This window comes from Gadus macrocephalus, chromosome 19 (genome assembly GCF_031168955.1).
Source record: "Gadus macrocephalus chromosome 19, ASM3116895v1".
NCBI lineage: Eukaryota > Metazoa > Chordata > Actinopteri > Gadiformes > Gadidae > Gadus > Gadus macrocephalus.
Genome location: NC_082400.1, coordinates 7220989 through 7241708, shown reverse-complemented (window position 1 = coordinate 7241708; position 20720 = coordinate 7220989). Strand labels below are relative to the sequence as shown.

At 47.7% G+C, this 20720-nt stretch overlaps 1 protein-coding gene across 10 annotated transcripts; it reads right to left on the bottom strand.

Moving 5' to 3' along the window:
- Nucleotides 1–807: 807 nt before the first annotated feature.
- On the bottom strand, nucleotides 808–19531 carry LOC132447403 (AF4/FMR2 family member 1-like). Of its 10 annotated transcripts, none has more exons than XM_060038120.1 (19): nucleotides 19288–19531; nucleotides 14304–14424; nucleotides 13284–14150; nucleotides 9438–9479; nucleotides 9157–9243; nucleotides 8412–8448; nucleotides 7722–7779; nucleotides 7092–7236; nucleotides 5781–6923; nucleotides 5571–5668; nucleotides 5101–5281; nucleotides 4710–4801; nucleotides 4091–4154; nucleotides 3824–3960; nucleotides 3634–3705; nucleotides 3424–3517; nucleotides 3237–3277; nucleotides 2581–2858; nucleotides 808–2226 (listed from the first exon to the last, which is right to left on the bottom strand). In XM_060038120.1, exons 1-19 carry the CDS (start codon nucleotides 19335–19337, stop codon nucleotides 2102–2104), a joined length of 3732 nt encoding a protein of 1243 aa, XP_059894103.1. In that variant the 5' UTR covers nucleotides 19338–19531; the 3' UTR covers nucleotides 808–2101. The 10 variants fall into 10 exon arrangements, with proteins under 10 accessions (XP_059894103.1, XP_059894101.1, XP_059894100.1 ...); XM_060038118.1 differs by having other exon boundaries at nucleotides 2581–2855; nucleotides 5101–5284; nucleotides 19288–19530; XM_060038117.1 differs by having other exon boundaries at nucleotides 5101–5284; nucleotides 19288–19529.
- Nucleotides 19532–20720: the final 1189 nt, after the last annotated feature.

Genomic DNA, 20720 nt, shown 5'->3' with positions numbered 1-20720 from the left:
TCCCAATTCAACATAACTGAGTCAGCTTCCTATGTTTTTGGACCAATCCATCTATTTATAGATATTTCAATAATCACGAATCAATAATTGGCTGAAGACAGAGTTGATCCAACATGTGCCAAGAGTAGTCATGAATAAGGGGGGCGGCCTTCAATGCTTGGAATATTCATTATTAATCGTAGCTCTACAACTATGGAAGCACTGTTCCAAGCCTCCTGAGAAGTCGGTGTGATGTTCTTTTTCTCCAATAGCAAAAAAAGGCAAGTCATATTTAATTGCGACTGTTATTCCAGGAAGTCAGCAGTAAACCATGAACAAAGACTATTGAAATTAGGTTAAAAATGTGCAAAAAATGAAAACAGCTTTGGTTAAAACTAAGTGATTATGTGCAGAATAATAATACCACAAGTCTAAATGCGGTTTCAGAAAAAAAGTGAAACCACAAATGCTCTTAAAACGAAAGGGAGAGCTATAAACGTACACTACAAAACATTTTCATGTTTGCATATAAAGTGGGCTGCAGCTAACATCAATCTAAGTGCAAAAGCAATACATGAACGTCATCCGGGTTCTGTGGAGCGCACAGAGCTCTGAACGACAGGGCCTCGTTGTGGTCCACCACCTATTCAGCATCGCTTCCTGTTTGTCTGGTAAGGCACAGTTTCTCTGAGCTGGAACATCTGTTCCTGTGGAACCCCTTTTCAGTGTGACAATACTACGGTTCACTCCTTGAAACCAATCCAATCCAACAGATGGCGAGTGCGAATGCAGATTTAAATACTTATGATCCGATATGCAAGGTTAGTGTTTGTCCCCCTTTTTCTTTTCTTTTTTTGCACTATGACTCAAGAATTTTGAAACTGAAGCATATTTTTAGAAGCTAGTTTCCTTACATTTTATTTGGCTCGTTCATGTAGTCATGGTTACGTGGAGTCCCAAGTAACTGGGGGTGGGGGGGGGGGGGGGGGGTTAAGAAGAACTCAGAAGCTACCTACTGGTCCGGACAATTCATTAAGAGCCCAGTGAGCAGCTCTTACCACACATTGATGCCACATTTTGATGAAAGCTGTACTAAATGAAACAGACTTTGAAAAAATAAAATGCAGAACACTAATTTCAAAACCAAATCAATCTCTGAACGACTGAAAAAAACACAGCCTTGGACAAAATAGAAGTTCTTAATTTCTCTCCAAAAAGAAAATATTAAGAAAGATAATAATGATAGATTGCCATAAACTGTTAGGGCCTTTTTAAGTTAACACCAAACATCACTAAAGCATTCCACTGTATCACATGGTGGAAAAAAGAAATGTTTTAAAAACACAATTCTAAATGTATGTGGGACGTCGCTGCAGCTCAGGAATGGAGCCCATAGTTCTTCATGACTCTCAACGAGACACAGGCGGACCTTTTCGGTTTCCCTCATCAAAATAAAAAATATATAAAAATAATTTCAAGAACAATATATTACTTGATGAAAAAGAATAATACCATGAAGCTCTGGGTCGCCACTTCAAACGAAGAGAGCCAGCCGCCATGAAGACTATTTGCATCAAGCCATTTTGCATTATTATCATTATTATTAGTAGTATTATCATCATGATTCTAATTGACTACCTCCTCAGTAGCTACCGTCAGCAGCTGGAAGGGTAAGGATTTGAAACCATTCAGGGCTAGTCTAGTCAATCTAGATCTGGAAACGGGGACGTTTACGTTGAAGTGCATTGGAAAGACCAGCTGGTGAAAGGAAATGTCATAAAGGATGTGAGAACAGCAGAGATGTGAAGACTGGGGGAATGGGAAGGCTAGGATTACAGCATGGTATTCACTGGGGGGTTTATTGCTGTGCACGTCCAGTTATTTGTATGGGTGCCAAACCCCCCCTCGCCCCCAAAGATAAAAATCACTGGAAGACCTCCGCAAGGGGATGAGAACCCAGGCACTGATAATCAGGTTTCAGGGTGGGTGGGATTGATCCTCACTGCTTACACCAACCTGTGTGTGTGTCCGTGTGTGTGTGTGTGTGTGTGTGTGTGTGGGGGGGGGGGGGGGGGTTCTGCTGGACAATGTCAGTTGTTGGGGCTGCGGTTGTGGCTCTTGGTCACTTGAGGCTCTGGGCGTCCAGCCTCAGCCAGTGTAGCGCCTGCCGCGTGTACTGCACCATGGCCTTCACACTGGAGGACAGGCTCAGGGGCTCCATGTGGGCGTTGAGCTCCGACAGCACGCCTGGGGACAGACGGGGCCCGGCTCAGACATGGCACGCTATGACAGGTGTGGATCCAGCGGATCGGTCGTTCGCTCGTCTTCTCGCACACTGGATCCAGCGGATCCAGTGTGCGAGAAGACGAGCGAACGATTCCTTACCCTCGACGGTGACTTGACGTAATGGGAATCGTGAGAAATAGATTAACAGTTTTAAGAGGATTTTAAAGTGCTTGTTGGCGACTCTAGAGAATCCCTGTCATATACATTCCCCTTGTTCTTCACACCCAATCCAACCACCCTGCAGGCCTGTATAACAACCCCCCCCCCCCCCATCACACACACACACACACACACACACACCCAGCCCCGCCTCACCACTGCTCTTGTGCGTCAGCGCCTCCGCCTTCTCCCAGAGGTCGTGGGCGCTGACGAACAGCGCCGTGATGTTGACGTAGGAGAAGGCCACGTGGTGGATGATCTTGGGGATGGACACGGTGTTGGAGGTGGCGCTGCCGGCGGCGGCGGCGGGACCCTCCCCGCCCCCGCAGCTGTGGTTGGAGCCGGGGCCCGAACTGCTGGAGCTGGTGGTGCTGCCGGGGGCCGCGAGGGCCGGGGACGCCGCGAAGGACCGGGGGGACGCGGCGTCCGCGCTTCTGGACCAATGAGAGGAGAGGGTGTGAGTCATGAGGAGGACGCCCTGAAAGGCTTGCTCTGATGTCCATTATAAGAGGGCTCGGATCAAGGACTCGATTGTTTTTTTCATGTCAAATAAGAGTTGCTTTACAGAACCAAAGTCTTAAGTACAAGTACAAATAGTACACTTTAGCAAAACAGTTTATCAATTATAAGCTTGAGATGTTCTGTTCTATACTGTATACAAAGAACGCTTCCAAATGCCCTAAGTGTGTAGATAACATCTCAGCAGGTGTATGAGCGGGTTTAACCCCATGTCTTGAGATGCAATATAAGGAGCGGAAGGCTGGTCCCAGGGGGGAGGCGTGCGCAGAAGGAGGCGTGGCCCCAGCCCTTACCTTGAACTGCCGAGGGAAGCGTCCAGGGAGGGCTTGCAGTTCTGAAAGAATATCCACAAACGGAAACACGTGTTAGTGTGTGTAGGCAACCGTGGTGCAGGCAACCACGGCCACGCCATCGCAGCTGCTGTAGCTTCCCGTTTTGGGGCAGAATAACAAAACAAGGGGATTTATGTTCAGTGTTTACCATAAAGTGGGTCTTGAGGGTCTTGGAATACTTTGACGCGACTTTTTGTTTACATCGGAACATGGCCATCTGCAGGAAGGACTGGCACTTCAAACTGTTGGAACGAAAAAAGGGTTGAACACGGCCTTTAATGACATAATTTCCTGTCCAACAAATCAACTCCAAGTGGGTTGCGTCTCGTGAGAGTTGCGGTAGTTGGGACCTGCTCACCATAACACTGTGAAGTCGTTTTCTGAAGGGAGGGCGGAAGAGTCCCCTGAATTCTTCTGTTTTAGTGTAAATCTGTACAAGTGGAAATCAATCGATCACTCACACTGGAAACTGAAGTTCAGACGATACTCTCACATACAGGCACACGGCCAGAGGGCAGAGCATCTGCTTTACATGCCAAACCACTTACTTAATGAGCTCCACCGTGTCTTCGTACATCGAGTACGGAGACTTCGAGGTCTCCAGCTCCGTTTCCATGGCGACGCCGCTCTCGGCAAAGAACATGGCCGCCTCCAGATAGCCAAAGGCTTTACTGACCTTATCGGACTAGAGATGGAAGGCGACAAACACACAAACAGTATATATATATATAGTTATACTGCATGACCGGCACGTGGTTGAAAAACAAGAGTGACCAACAACTGTGGAGACAACCGTAGTGAATCTGAAGGCGTACCTCTGCGTCCGCTTTGTGCTTGAGTTTCTTTGCCTCCTTAATGTAGTGTTTCACTGGATAAAGCCTGGAGTAAGAAGCAGAGATATCAGTCATGCCATTTAATTATGTTGAAATGTCGCTTATTTTTAGTACCTCATCATCTTTCCTCTGACCCAAATTAAATGCTGTGCTGTAAAGAGGGTAGGGTGATGCAGACAAGACTATTAATCAGGGCATGATGTCAATGTGCTACGGCATATGGAACTGCTTATGATGTCTGTATTCAGGGGTAATGAAAAGGAAGCCTTTGTATGCTAAATAAATTTAGAACCGCTCAAGTAATTTTTTAATAATATTAATTATACAATAATTCATTCGATTCAGTTTTGTAACTCTCTTGTATTCGAGTTGATTCAATTCAATACAGTACAATTCGAAAGAAGTCCTTATTATGGACATTTTGAACAGTCAAACCAGTTCAAACCAGTCTATTTTCTGGTGACACCATTCCTCCCCGGCCCCAGGCAGCATTTGTTTCCCCGCTGTCTTCAGACCTCGCCTGGCCGGACCAGCTCCCTCCTATTCTTAGGCGAGTGGAGGGTCCAGAGAGGTCTACGTTTGTTGCTGTGGCTGACCTCACCTGTCCTCGAAGCGGAGCATGGGTCTGGTGCTGGAGCCTCCCCTGCTGGGCTCAGCGGACGCCTGGACGCTCAGCATGCTCTTAGGGCCCTTCTGGAGGGAGACACAGCACACGGGTTGGGAATTCATACAACATAGCATGACAGTAACATGTGACGTTATGATGAAAAAGTGAAAATTTTTCGAGATTAAATCTTAAAAGTTTACAATTATATCTGCACAGAAAGATAACGAATACTAACGCCAATAATGAGGATTAGGAATAGGTAAGGAGTCCAACTAGGAATATTGACTACACGGATAGCCCAACATTAATGAAATCATGAAATCGTCATTCACGCTAGAGGAAGAGACTAAACTATTACAAAGGCTCCCCGTCCTGGGACAGGTACCTTCCCGGTCTTGGCGTGCTCCTTGTGTTTCTTGGTGCTCTTGTGCTTTGGGTTGCCGTCCTTGCCGTGTCGGGCATCAGTGCCGTGGTCTTTGGGCCCGCTACAGTGCTGCTGCTGGCTCGGGGGCCCCCCTCGCTTCTTGGCTGTCTTCCGTTTCTCCTCCTTCACCACGATGACAGAACTTCTGAAGGGGAACCAGACAAACGATACCATTACATGCATCATAACCTTTTTTGTTTTTTTATTCAATTGAGGGAATAGGCAAGTATTTAAGGGATGGATGCTACTAAATGAACAACTAAATCACTGCGATTCAAAGTACTGTATTAATTATGATCAATTAAGTATAATAACTAATTATAATTACTAAAGTAAATAAATAAAATAACTAATAATAAGTATTGAGGTCCTCTAATGAGTCATCTGGAGGGAAGTGGTTCAGGGCCCACGTCCGGTATAGCATCACTTACTCAGACTTGACCGTGGCTCGACCTGGTAGCTGCTCCACCACTTTGGCCTTCTTCTCCATTTTCTGCCTCTTCTTCGGTGGGTTCTTATCGCTTTCAGCCTGAAAAAAACACATCTCTTTCACTTTCGTGCTAGTCATTTCCACACACACACTCTAGAATAAGATATGCCTAATGGGGCCGGCAGCCAGTGAAGCAAACACTCAAACCTACCGGTCCCCTTTTGTTCTTCGTCGGACCCCACTTGGACGGGTCACCTCCTTTGCCCCCCGTCTCCGACGCCCCCTTACCCCTGCTGGAGGACGAGGTGGAGGAGGTACCCGGAGTGGTGGTGCTGTTGTTAGTGGCGGAGTTGGCGGGTATGGTGGTGGTGCTGTTGGAGGAGGAGGAGGAGGATGTGGAGGAGGTGGTGGTGGTGGTGGTGGTGGTGGTGGTCTCCTGGGCTACGGCCGAGACGAAGGGCACTCTACAGAGCAGACTCAGGTCGATCGTCACCAGCAGGGACGGCACCAGGCTCCCGGCGGCCGTGGCCGGCTTGCCCGGCGGCGGCTGGACGGCCTCCGGCTTCACAGTCTTGGGAGCCTTCTTTGCGCCCTGGGGTCTCTTGGCGGGCTCCTTCTTGACGCCGGCGCAGCCGCCGCTCGACTCCGCCGACGGGGCGGCGAGCGCCCGGTCGGGCCCCCCGGGGCTGGGGGCGGCGGGGCAGACGCAGCGGTCGGGGGACCTCCCGCAGTGACAGGGCGGGGCGGCGAGCGGCGCCTTGGGGACGCAGGTCGACGTGTCCTCCTGCCTGGGGAGCGAGGCGCGCTCCGCCTTGGGGCCGCCGCCGCTGCTGCGCTTCGTTTTCGTCTTCACCTTGGGCCTGTACGTGAAGGTCAGGGGGGGGCAGGGGGAGGAGCCCTTGTCTTCGGCGGGCCCCGCCCGCGTCGTCTCCGCCTGGGGGGCGGCCTTGGGGGGTTTGGGGCTCAGAGTCCTGCCCGGTTTGCCAGAGTGCTTTTTGCAGGCGGGCTTCACTCGGCCGGCGGCGGCGGCGGCGGCGTCCGAGGCCTTGGCACGGGCCGGGGCGGAGTGCTTCAGGGGAACGCCGCGACACTGCGGGGGCTTGGCGACCTGGCTGTGGCTCGACCCCTCCTGGTCAGAGGAGACATGAGGCTTGTAGTCCCTGGGGGGCTGGGTGGCCGCCGCCGCTGCTGCCGCTGCCGCTGCCGCCGCCGCGTCCCGGGGGCCTGAGGAGCGCTGGGAGGGCTGCGGGGGCGGCGGTGCTTTGTGGGGCGGGGTCTGGGAGGCACCTCCAGTGTTCTGCTGGCCCGACCGGATCCAGTTCGCCAACTGCCAATCGCCGTGTGGCGCCGGGGTCTGGAGTGACGAACACGATAAAGAAAAGGTCATCACGATTTGACTGATCAAACAAATAAAAGCTTGAAGCAGTGCGTGTTCATCTCTCTCTTCCCCCCCCCCCCCCCCCCCCCCCCCCCGCGGTTGTTAATGTAGTGTAAGAACAGCGTTAGCATTAGCTTAGCGTACCTTGACCTCCGCGGGGCTGCTGCCGCGGGGGGGCTGGGGGGGCCGCCGCCTCGCCGAGTCGTTCTCGGACTCGGAGGCCGAGCTGCTCTCGGAGTCGCTGGAGCTGGCTGACTCGACGCCGCTGGAATGGGCCGCTTCCACCGTGCTACGTGGACAACACCAATCCCACACACACACACACACACACACACACACACACACACACACACACACACACACACACACGAGGGTGGGGCATCAGTGAAGATGTTGCATAGGGAAATGAGTGCGCTCCAAACGATTTGCATGCCGGGGAATGGCCCAGACTATCGTGTTTCAGTTGCATTTAGCCAAGTACCAACTGCCCTTTTAGCCTTATTATTGTTTATAACCTACCCCCCCCCCCCATCCAAAACATTCTGCCGTTAATAGTGAACATCAAGTAGGAACAAAAAGACCAAAGTTACTATACAAACACAAGGGTGCGTTACAATTTGATTCATGATATTGTAGCAGTATGGGTGATTCATACCCATACCATATCAGACATTCACATGCTGTGCATGATTTTACTTATTGAGTCAAGGGGTTGGTATTACCCCTCTAACGGGGCAACACACACACACACACACACACACACACACAACTTACCATGCAGAACTCTGCTGGCTGCTAACTGGAGATTCTGTTGGAGGGGAATCATAGTGTTCTGGGAATCATAAATAAATACACATAAATACATCAATAAAAGCAATGTCCTTAGAGAATTAACTATTCACTCTGCTCTTAAGTGCTTAAGACAGCCGTTTCTAAGATTTCACCCACGTAAGAAATTGGAGGCATGCTGTTTTAAAGTGTGTAGTTTTTAATGGCAGAACTAACTTTTCAGAAATATAATACTTGGAGATAAGCTTCCATTAGTGTATAATCCAAGAAGAGTACGAATGTGGTTTTTGTCCCCTCAGAATGAGCCTGTTATATCTACATCCTCTTCCACAGAGCCCGCCCTGTTTCTACAGTAGCCCAGAACAGACAAACAGCAGAGTAGGTGGTAGAGTATTTAATTTCTCTCACTCCTTTCTCTTCATCTTACTTGTAAGCTATAAGCTATAGTTTTACAGACTAAATAACTAAATATAATGAATACATCTGCCAAGGAACCTCATCACTTGACACTTGGCTACTTCTGTTGAAGATCTCTTGGAAGTACAACTGAATCCTGACAGGCCACCATAGCTTCAGTTACGTCGTTGGGAGGGGAGAGCGGGTTGTAATCTGACCGCATCCCTAGATTCCAAATAAATCCTACACACCGGCCCTTTAAGAGATCAAAGGTCATACCTTTACCTGGATGTTTGATTTGGACACGCTCGACCACCTGGGGAGGGGGGGGGAGAACATAACAGGTGAAAGGTAGTCCATTAAAAACACTCAGTACATTGACACACTGCAGTCAGCTCATCCTACACTGGAACTGGGCAGTTTGTACTGTATCGCTATTTATACACGCACACGGCATGAGAGGGAAGTGAAACCCCGTTGACCCGACAGCGTGATCGCGTTGGTCGAGCCAGTCTCAGCTGCTTCTCTCTTTCATGGGTAGTCGTTTTTCATGGTCACGAATACATATTCATTTCTCCTATGCATCCTATTTGAATAAGCTCTGGTCTTTTTGGGCAGAGGGAGCTCCCAAAGTGCCGCTCCGTTAGCCTCCCTCTGTTAGCGCTTTTCCACCAACATGGAACAGATTCTGCTCCGGTCTGCACAACAAGTTTAACAGTTCGGCGCATGTTGACCGAAAATAAAACTGAAGAAATAAACTGTTTCGGAACCCGAAAAGCTGGTTCACAGCTGGGACCAAAGAGTAGCAGGTGACCATTCAACTGAGGGGCGGATCATGACCGTGTTCTACAGGTTAGAGAGGGTTAGCAACGCCCGCCGTGGATGAGGCCTCTTGATTCAAAACAGTTCCTCTCAAAGCCCGTGGAAAGAACCAGAGCTGATTGGGTAGAAGTGGGGCTAGGTGAGTATTGGCAAGCAGCCAATGAAAGCACCAGTCAGTCTGCGCCGGCCGGCAGCACGGTACCTTGGCTGCTGGGGGAGACCTGGGGGTTTGGGAGGCACTGGGCGTCTGGATGGTGGTGAGGAGAGGAGGCCAGGAGTGAGTCATCTCCTGAGAACAGAGACGGATCGCTCCATTCAATATCAATGACACACACATTCTAGGATTTCCCTAAGGGACTGGCCCTTATTGCCGACGACCGTTATGCAAGGGACCATATGGTAAGCTCATATGTAGCATTGACGCATGCACAGCAAGAATCAGAGCCAGTCGGAACATTGCACAGGGCTTCAGGCCGTACTCACCCTCAGAATGTCTTCCACACACTGGGCGTCATTAGGCCTCGGCTGCACAACAAGCATGGGAAGAGGACACAAGTAAGAGTCTGCCACTATAATCAGACACATGCATCCATAATTATAGAGTCCGTGTAGGATCGCGAAACAGGAATACACCAAGAGGAGACTGCTAGGAGACGTCGGAAGCATGAGGCCAAACTCTCCTACCTACACTTCACTCATTTACACCTGGGCCTTTGTTTGTATTTTCCACGCCAACATCACTGAGGGGTTTATGATGCGTGATAAGAGTGCTTTGTCGACGCCACTGGCGTCTTGAGCGGTTGCCTCACAAATCGGTCCCTGGACCCCTGCCAAGTCCTGTTCAGTTGGTCACCGGGGATCGCTACATTTATAAACAAAGCTATTATTTTTCTTCCATAAAATTCAAATACGTTTCATTATCATAATATCACCTCATCATTTATTATTTCACAGCACAATAGACGGGGCAGTCGGGTGGCATTAACCCAAATATAGTGGGCTGAGTTAAGTAGGTGGGCATTGGGCGCCGCCCGTAGTCGCCCCCAAAACACGTATGGCTGAACCCCTGAGCATACCCGGCCGGGACGATATTTAAAACGTACATTCCACACTCACAGTAATCAAAAGGTTGAGGAGCCCTGCTTTAGAGGAGCGTCAGACCCTGCTTTAGAGGAGCCCTGCTTCAGAGGAACAGGCGCGGGCAGGCCCTCTGAAGCAGCCGCAGCCCGCTGCGTAACCAGCGCCTCCGGGCCGTCAGCAGGGCTGCAGAGGAAGGAGCTGTTCTGACGCCCGCTGCCAGGTCCCCACAACGGAAACCCAACCGAGTAATCACTACATAAACCTCCAGCGCTGGTGGGGGAGGGCCCCATGTCATCCAGATACCGTCCCCTGGATGTACCTGTCGTTCCATTCCAGGCTAACTTTTAACTCGGATTAGATGCTAAAATTAGTCTGGATTGGATCATGGTTGAAGGGGCCCGTCCTGCGACAGGGTACGCATGTGACCCACGGGGCCAGGGTTTTATAACAGGGAAGAACGATGTGTGCTGCGGTATAAGCCTACGGTTAGTCAGTGCTGTCATTTTTTTCATAAGTAATTTTTTTTTTATTCTTAGCATTGACCACTATGAATGCTGCCGAGCAACCTTTGAGTTAACGGAAGCTTGGAGCCCATTAGCACCGCCCACACTCACTAGTTATGAGTGTGAGGCAGCTGTTGCCGAAAAGGTTGCATATCTAATTTCCTTAAAGGCTTCTCTTCCACAGGGAGTACAGTTCACCATGGGGTAAGACAAGACGATATTTTTAGATATTAGGTCACTTTATTTAGTGACAAAGCACAAACAATGTTCTGCTGGGTCCAAGGATGAGGTTATGAAATCTGGTAGGACTTTGCAATAATTCACATGTCAATCAATTATCGTCCTTGAATGGTATTGTATCGTCTTGAAATGTCAGAGAGAATGGAAAAAGAAAATTTGTCCGATATCACACTTTACATTTACATATACTGATATACTGTGACTGTTTAGAATGGCATTTAAAATACCGAAGCATATAGTGATATATTTATAGATATTGTGTAAAATGTCTGATCACTATTGTGATAGAAGCTGTTTCCATACCTCTCGGCTGCGTCATCTAGTCAAACACATGCGTGTGGAGGCAGGAAGGAACACTCATGCACGTGCACATTGCGTTCACGGGAACACTCACACATCCAGTTGGCACGCATGGGCAGGAATGTGCACACGCATTCCCGCGGAGACCACATATGGAGGAGACCCCCCGTGAATCAATGCGTGCACACATGCACGGCCACGCACACGGACGGCACTGGGAGTGTGTGGAAGGGCTCCTTTATGCTCGTTTCACTGCAGTTGTGAAACAAGGTCTTGGAGAATGGCGCCCATCTGGAGCCCATTTTAAATAAGAATCCCCTCTTGCATTCGTCTCCATTGAAACGTTTGACCGACTGTGACGTGATCTGGGCAGAGACCCAGACCAGGGACTCTATAGCCGTACAATCCTAGACATCATCACATCTTTAACATATCAGCCAGTGGGGAGCCACATTTACATGTAGGACTGCTCTGTACATTTGCTTCAAAGACAGGCATAGCTAAAAGAAAGACCTCTGATCCTTTCCACGGTTGTCATGTTATTTATGTCCTGGGCTTATTTTAACTCTCATGTTAGTTATGGAGAACAAATTTAACAATTTATCATAACAAAAAGGGATCCAAGTTTCTCAACCAAACGTTGAATATTTGATGGGCTTTAATACTTAGCCTAGGTTTCAAGATCCTGTTCTGCTGGTCGATAAGAAAACCCAGCCTTTCTTAACCTCTGGCCACATACAAGTCTCTGTGCTTACCTGCATCTCCCTTACCATCAATCGTCTAAAGACACAGCCTGACAACACAGCCTGGCATCGCTACAGCCTAGTGATATGTTGTGAAATAACAAATGTGTCAAAAGCATGTTGTGTTAATATGCAAATTATATGGTCTGGAAGTGGCAGGGGGAGCTGGGGTAGGATAGTGTAGTAGTCTACTAGTCGCTAATGTATTGAATCTGGGTAAGACCCCAAATGGTCTTTTTGGTGTCTGTGCCCATGAGCAAAGACACCTCACCACTGGATCACCATAATGACCTGCATCTGGATCCACTGAATCCCTCATCTTGGATCAAAAAGCATGTGCTAAATTACTAAATGGTAAATATTGAAAGAGAAAGGCTGGGGCCTTTACCCTGTGCTCTTCTGTGCCCTGAACATTTCCCAGGAGGCCGAGTGTTGAATGACCAGCAGCTAGCCCACGTGTTTCCAAACACTGGGCTGCTGACTGTGACAGCGAGTGGGCCATTCACACACACACACACACACTTGTTGCCCCCTTTTGTTTTTTTCTTTCTAAAAAAATAAATAAAGTAAATATAGCGCTATGAGCAGTGCGCAGTCAATTCGTTACTTGCTTTCATCCGCTCTCCTGTTTGGGATCCAACCTTAAGTTACCTAGTTCAACTTAAGATGTTAGGATAATGTATTAACAATGTTTATTCTCAGGAAAAATCAACTGTGTGTGCAAGGGTGGTTGAGCGTCTTTTAAAAATCTATTCCTAAAGAACAATAAGTGGGCAGCCGGAGCTGGGCAGAGAGCCTGGTCGTGACAGTAACACCAAGCACTGGATCAGTATTATGTCATTATCAGAGTTATGCTGTCTGCAACTTTACAAAGCACAAAGTCATCAGCTTTGTGATGGCACAATTCTGCTTTGACACTGGCATTGGTGTGTTTGTGAGCTGAGGTATGGAGCGAGAGGGTGCTTGTGAGGGCAGGGGAGAGTGACTCATTACGCAGTTATCCTGAACTGGATGAGCCCCAGCAGTGGAAATGTCTGTTTATTCTGCACTGCTGCTTTTGAATTGGGGCAGTGCTGCAGGTAGCGTGTGTGTATGTGTATGTACACAACACATTTGGACACAACAGAAATGTGTTGTGTGCGTCAAGTCAACTTCTAAACACATCCTTTTTTATTATTTATCTTTTTACTTTTTTGTCAATAAAAAAAATTGTAATTGGTATTACGTTTATTTACATTATAAGCTTTGACTGTTCATAACCGTTTGAAAAGGATCGCTCAACTTCCAGTGTCGTTGAAACGAGAAGCCCCTGAGCCACACTTGCTGTCCCATCGGGTCCTCAGAGTTGATCTAGTGTTAAAGAGGTTCTACTTAACCAAGCGATTTGTTCACAGACAATCCCAATGTCAACAGCGGTATAAGACAGCCGGATTAGCATTCTTAAAACCTAGACGAGCGCTCACCTCTAGAGTCCGGGGCAGGCTCTTTGACAGGGTGGCGGCGTTGTTGTTGTTGTTGTTGTTGATGTTGTTGTGGTGGTGGTGGGGGTGGGGGTGGTGGGGGTGGTGGTTGTTCTTCTTGTCAGAGAGGGGCTCGTAGGGCTCCGGCGAGGGCTTCAGCTCGGGGGACCCCATGATGACCTGGTCCTGCCCGTCCATGGGCCGCACGTAGGCAGTGGGCTTCTTGGTCACCACCACGCCGGCCGCCTTGGACGCCAGGGGCGGGGGGAAGGCCTGGGGGGCCGCCGGGCCGCCCTTGGTGGGGGGTTTGGGCTCCGGCGTTTCCATGGGCCTGATGGGGGAGACGAGGGAGCGCTGCGGGGACTCGGCGCCGAGGTCGAAGGCCCCCTGGCGATCCGCGTCCCGCGGTCGACCGAAGGGGTCGCCGTCGCTGGAATGTAGAGGGGACTCCATCTCCGCTAGCGGGGACAGCGTCGACAGCATCGCGGGGAGGCGGGCGTACTCCATGTCCAGGAGGTCCTCCTCGTCGTCCCGTTGCCCGGGGGACCGGGGGCGGGCGCGGGCCACCTCCTGGAGGTAGCCCGGAGAGGGCCGGGGGGCGGCGCCGGCGCCGTGCGGGGTCCTGGCGAGCGTCTCGGCGGTCGTGCTCGTGGACGCGGGGCGCGGGCCGCCGTGGAATGAAGGCTTGGTGGAGGCGTGGGCGGGCGTCAGCTGCCGTTGGTTCAACGTCGCCATGATGGACGCATGGTTAGAAGAGCTGCCCAAGAGGTCCTTGACAAAGTTCCCAGAGTTCAGATCGGGATCCTTCCCGTCCTCATAGCTACCCAACATCTTTTGGATACGGCAAGACAGCTCATCCCATTTGCTCGTCTGGAGACAAAGAGAATAACAATGGAAAAAGAGGGTTTATTCGACAAGATCCAAAATGTCGCTTCAAGGTATCATGCAGCCTAATTATTGCATGGTCACACATTGTAGAACAACAGCCGGGCCCTGGGGTGCACAGGGCCGATGAGTCATCACCTTGTAGGGTTTTCCAAAGAGCGGCACATTCTCAGCGTGGCCCGTCTGCTCCTGGCAGATCTCCTGGTTCCTCTGCTCCCAGGCTTGGATGCGAAGGAGTTTCCTTTCTTCACTGTACAAGCTGCGACACACAGAGAGCGACACAGTGAGGAGGGAAGTCCGCCTCCGAGAATACCTGGGAACACGGCGGAGCCGGCGTGATATGATGACCACTGATCAGAATGTTTCAGCTGCAACGGGGGCTCCGCAGTAGCGGTTGCCCTCGGCAACCAGATTTGGTGCTTGCCCCCATAGAAACGACTTTAAGGTCACGTTACCTCGGATCGGTTTGTTTTTGTGCAGCGCGCCAGAACCTGTTGTACAATCGCACGCAATAAAATATAATGTGCGTGTTGCAGTGCGTGTCAAGTAACTAAAACAACTAAAACTACAGGCTACAATTGCCAACAGCCCAAATGTGGGTAGTGCACAGGGGTTTGGTAGAGCCACCAGACACAGGACTGAGTGAGACGTGAGGGTTAATTACTATTCCAAGGTGAGAGACGCAGCAGACTGGGGGGAGGCAACCCCCCAGACGGCATTCATCAGTGGACCGCATATAGGCCTGATGACTGATGCGGTGCGCGCGGGTGCAGATCCGGTGGCCACCCCTGAACACTAAGGACGCAGGGACCCTGGGGAGGGTGCTAGGACTAAAGGCTAAACTGCACAGCCACACACTGACGCCATGGGTCACTACGTCGTGCTTGCATGCTATGGGTCTGCGTCAGTGAATCAGAAAAAACAACAGTAATTTAGTGACATCTGGTAAACCAACATGAAGATGATGGGGGTAGGGAAATTAACAGGTATGTAAAACAAATATAATGATACACACATGCATCATATACATTCACATCAAACGATGCAGAAACAGAGCCAAAAAGATCCCTAGTGATGTCAGCCACCCCAACAGCCTGGTTGCCCTGCTTCCTTCAGGGAGACGCGGCCGTATGTCGAGGGCCAAATCAGAGAGGAGGAGGAGGCGTTTCTGTCCCCAGGCCATCAGACTGTTAAACCAGACTGACAATGTCACTTAGCCCACCACCCAATCAGTATTATAATCTTGCACTTTATATAGTTGAATTACAGCCGGACTGGTACGTAAGAATTTCACTACGCATTGCCCTGTACAATTGTGTATGTGACAAATAAATTAAACTTAACTAAATTAAACATGTGCATCTCAACTACAAACGACAAAAATGGCAGTAAACATAACAGGCAACTACTGGGAGGGATAGCTTCAACAGCGGTTCATTGTGGGGTAAGCTCAATTTCTACCTGCAGTCAGGCCTTCCAACAAGGATTTGTGACAAACAAGATATATAAATAAAGATAAATGGAATAAAGACCAGGGATTCCCATTAACAAAAATAAATCAGCCATGTACTTTTATAAATCACAATCAAGTCCCATCAATGTTCATCCTCTTATCAGACATCAACATTATTCCCCCCAGGGGCACACCACTCCCATCGATGGGGGATATGAGCATAAGCACACCTCATTTGCAGACAGGCGTAATTATAGAGACCCAGACGCTCCTGGGTTTCCACCGGGACCTTAACATCTGTGCTGCCGCCATAGACCCCCTGAGAGGACTGACTTGTCCGCGTGTGGCCGGCCTTTAGAAGGACCGCTTCTTGTTCTGCTGGCAGATTATACACAGGCCCGTAGACGTCAGAACAGTCTGAACATCGACCGGAGCAAAGCCACCTGCGTGTAAGCCACCTGGTTCGACGGCGCCCTCATCAGCATACGTCTCCCATCATCTCAGACTGACACAACCCCGATGGGACGCTTCCATGGCAACACACGGCGGTGCGGAGACTGGACCAGATATGTCACGCTGCCTGCCGGCTGCTGGGTAACCACAGACTACTGCTGTTAGACACGGTTTGAGAGAATAACGTGCCGTGAATATCCCAATCATTCCTCTGCACCTGAAATACTATAAAATAGACTATTTTAAAACCTTCCAGGCATATGCCATAAGGACACTTAATCACAGGTCTCAAGATAGCCACAATCTATTTAGATTATGAAGCTCTCGGGATCCCCTAGACAGAATTAAACATTTATTTTTTGCAGAATAGTCTAGTCTCTAGGGTATTTCACTTCGTTTCGTAATAAAAATAAAATAAAACCCCAGCCTAACTAGAATATCAAAATGCAAAAGCCTTGACTACTCTGAAATGAATGATGATCTCTGCATTCACTTTTTATTAAACTAAGAGTCTACATTAAGAGTATATTAAGAAAAGTATTAATAAAGAGTCTCTAAAAATGGAAAAATAATTTGTTAATCCAGATGTAACCCCCTTTTCGGTTTACACAAAATAAAGAGGTCAAAGACATCCAAGAAGCTAATTTGAAAAAAAGCATTTATTTTACTCTAATAAAAGAAAAGAAAAGATTTGGGTAGAATATCGGGCAAGAAATGAAAAAGGCAATCTTAAGCATTTTTTAAAACCTACAGTTAAATTGAAGCCTTATTTTGTTCGTATCGATGTAGGCCAAGATTTTGAGTTGGTGTCTCCCCCAAACCCAAACAGGAAGTTGGGGTTGCTGAAGTTATAGATAATTTTGTAGCCTCAGGTCATAGTCAAGAAGAATCATATAGTGGTGGAGACTCAGGTGACCTAACCTGAGCCAAGATATCGCAGACAGTTACTATCAAATGAAAACAGTCTTAAATGCACAAAGTAGAACTTTGCTAAATTAAACAATCATTTTTTTTCAGATGTCAAATGTTGTTGCTGCTTGCCAACATTTACCGCAGCAAACAAATTGTGAATGTAGACAACATTGAATGGGCTGTTGTGTCAGTAGGTCGAAAAAGGAACCACATGTTTTGAAAGACTTTCCAAACATTCTGTTGGGGGGGGGGGTTGCAGCTATTGTGTTACCAAAAGTGTTGTCATTCTCTCTACTACCCACTCCTCCCATCCACTCCCCACCCCTTCTCCCATCCCTACCAACCAACAGCAGGGGCAGTCAGTTGAGGCTACCGGTGTGCCCGTTTAAAGAGCAAGAGGACCCTTGGCTTCGCTGTGGCGCCTGATAGGAAGTTGATAGTAGGCAACTATCATCTCATGTAGGGGCACTGTAACATATTCTCTAGTGGCGTGCCTTTAGGCGTTTACACACCGAGTATGTGTACTCAATGTTTATACTGACTATACAAACAAATACTCACTCGACGTCTTTTGCTAGCGTAGGCAAACGGTTACGTGACAACAAAACATCTTGGCTTATGTTACCACTTGGGCCACATATAGCCACTTGATAGTTCAAGATAAACATAAAATATGAGGAGGGCATTCATCAGCATTAGGTTATGTCTAGCTATTTATAGTTCTTCCATGCACGTTTCAGTATTCAGCAAAATAAATATTATATTAGGCGTTACAAAAATTGCCCAGAAAGTGAATAGATCTATACTCATCTACACATAAACACATTGTTATCAAATGGTCTGCAAGGGGCTTGCCTCTGCCTTTGGTGGTCTGATTCTGGGTATGGCATGTATTGAAAAAGATTGGCACTCATCACAACTAGACCGAGGCATTTTTTGGCTCTGTCTACCAAAGTCATTTTTTTAATTATATTTGTACATGGATATGCATTGCTCAGTTGCGTTTTCCACAATCATAGCATAGATGGCATAGTTAGAAAATTCCAAATAAACCACATCACAGATGATCAAAAGGCCTTGGTGATTGGCTCTTCGAGACAAATGACTACATGTGCGCTGGGCACAGTATCGATATAGCTCTTCTTATTTGAAAACAGCAGAGCAAAGTTCATGGCAACATGATATGGACCAAGGGCATTCTTAAATCATGTTCAGTGGTTTCATGGCAAACACAGTTCAAGAGAAGCCAACAAGTAAAATCGAACCTATATAAATCAGCATGACCAATGTGATTGCTATAATAGCAATCACATTGGTTATGCTGATTTATATAGGTTCGATGTGTGTGTGCGCGCCTGTTTGTCTAGTCAAATTATTATTTCAGCGTTTTCAACAATTATTGTTGAAATAATTGCCACACACACACACACACACACACACACACACACACACACACACACACACACACACACACACACACACACACACACACACACACACACACACACACACACACACACACACACACACACACGATACTCAAGTGTCATCCATACGACTAATGTTTCCTTCTTCTGCTTGGGTGATAGGGATGTTAATTATAGCTCAGCAAACCGTGTTAAAGTTGCGGGGCAATGAGTACTACTTTGTTTTTTGATGACTCAGAGTTCCTATCGCCCATTAAAGTCTTCCAAGTTGAAGAAACACAAACGTTGGCGACATTATCCAATAATACATTAAGCTGGTCATAGCTTATAATCCACTCACTGACAAGACGCATTTTGCTTAAGGAAAACTAATGGTTCAGTTTGTGGTCGTCAAATAAATATTGATGTAGTCTACTACAGTATACCAGTGGCACGGTGCTGGCTGTTTGCTTTGGGGGATAGAAAGGCATTCCAGCTGATTCTACTTTTTTCCTGGACTTTCCTTTGACGCTGATTGCAAGTCAACGAACACACACTCCGTTACACACACACACACACACACACACACACACACACACACACACACACACACACACACACACACACACACACACACACACACACACACACACACACACACACACACACACACACACACACACACACACACACACACACACACACACACACCTTTCTTTATGGACAATAGTCATTAACGCTACGATGTATAAATGTACATGTCGATGACACCAGCCGTGTTAAGGACTGGAGCGGTCAAGTCATTAAAGAGTAGCCTGCTAATGTGATTGGAGGGCTAGCCCCCGGACAGCTAGCTCTAGCTAGCTGCTACGACTAGCTGCCGTCGATGTGTTCCTACCTGGGTTGAGATGCCATGGCGTGCCTCACATCCCCCAAGTTGTTTGTCATGTGTTTGAAACAGCCGACAGCAGTGTCACCCGGGCCGTTGGTCACATCGCTAACAGCTGAATCAAATCTGTTTGATTGAACTACTGTCAAAATTGTGTTCTTTCATACTTGGCTGCAGTGTACTGCGTTGGGTCTGGAGTCCCTCATCGCTTCTGCTGCCTGCTGCCGGACTGTTCCACCTTCTCCAGCCATCCGGGGGACGAGCCAGTTTCATGTCTTCAAATGGGTTATGAAATTGTAAACATATTTTCATAATCACGTTTAAATGTTTTTTTTTTTTTTGCAAACAGAAGTAACACAAACATCGCTTCTAGAGGATATAATTTGATAGACAAAGTGTCGTAGTTCAGATGTTGTTTGTATAGGAACTGTACAAAGTTTGCACATGTACCCCCGCAACGCAGACATGGTACAGCTGTGGCTGTTCTATTTTGGAAATGCCTTTCACTCGCATTTGGTAAATGGAGTCTGATTAAATTAAAGAAATGTGTTACAGAGACTTAAATGTTAGAATTTTGGTAATTAATAAAAAGAGTCATTTTCCCGGAGATTATTTCCACCGGAGTTCTGAGTTCGGTATTTTCATTGCAGAAAGTCTGTAGCCTACATTTTAGAGGAATTATTAGGCTGTAAACAAAGTGCATGGCATGACAAGATATTGTATCTAATTAAACTGTGCTAGACATGAATAGCTTCAAGAACCACTTTGACAATAAATCTATTTAGTTTCGTTTACTGTCAAAACATTATTCAAGCCCTTTAAAGTTTAAACCCCATAAGTGTCAATTCATACGACCAAAGTTACTAGCAAGATGGTTTAACCCCACTAAACGTTATACTATTCCAATGTTCTCCAAACAGCCTGGTGAATGTCGCAACACCCACATACGTTTTGTCCGGTTTTGTCAGGTTCTGTACGCATTATCTGTTTTAAGTCGATATCAATTTGAAACAAGTTCAGTTTAGTGTGGTCAATTGTATGGCTGTAGATATCTTGGTGAATGTATGCGGTCTTACTAATGAAACTACTAACTATTTACATGCGAGACTAAAAGAGGCTGCATCATCCACATTTGCGACTTATCTTTTAGTAGAAATGCTTTTCAGGGCATTGTCAAAACTAAAAACAGATGTTGGGCAGAACGCCCCCTCTGGAGACCGTGTTGAGGATCGACCAATGAGCTCCGGAGAAGAGTCTCCGGGGAAGACCTTAGGGAATCGGACGGAGCTCCTGGGAAACGCAGTTCTCACAGTCCGGGGTGAAGGTTGGAGGGGTAGAGAAGCGTCTTGTCATTGAATATAGTAGCCTATAATAATTTAACTATTTGGTGTGAATAATATTGTTGAATAATATACTATAAACGTGTCATAATATATATAATA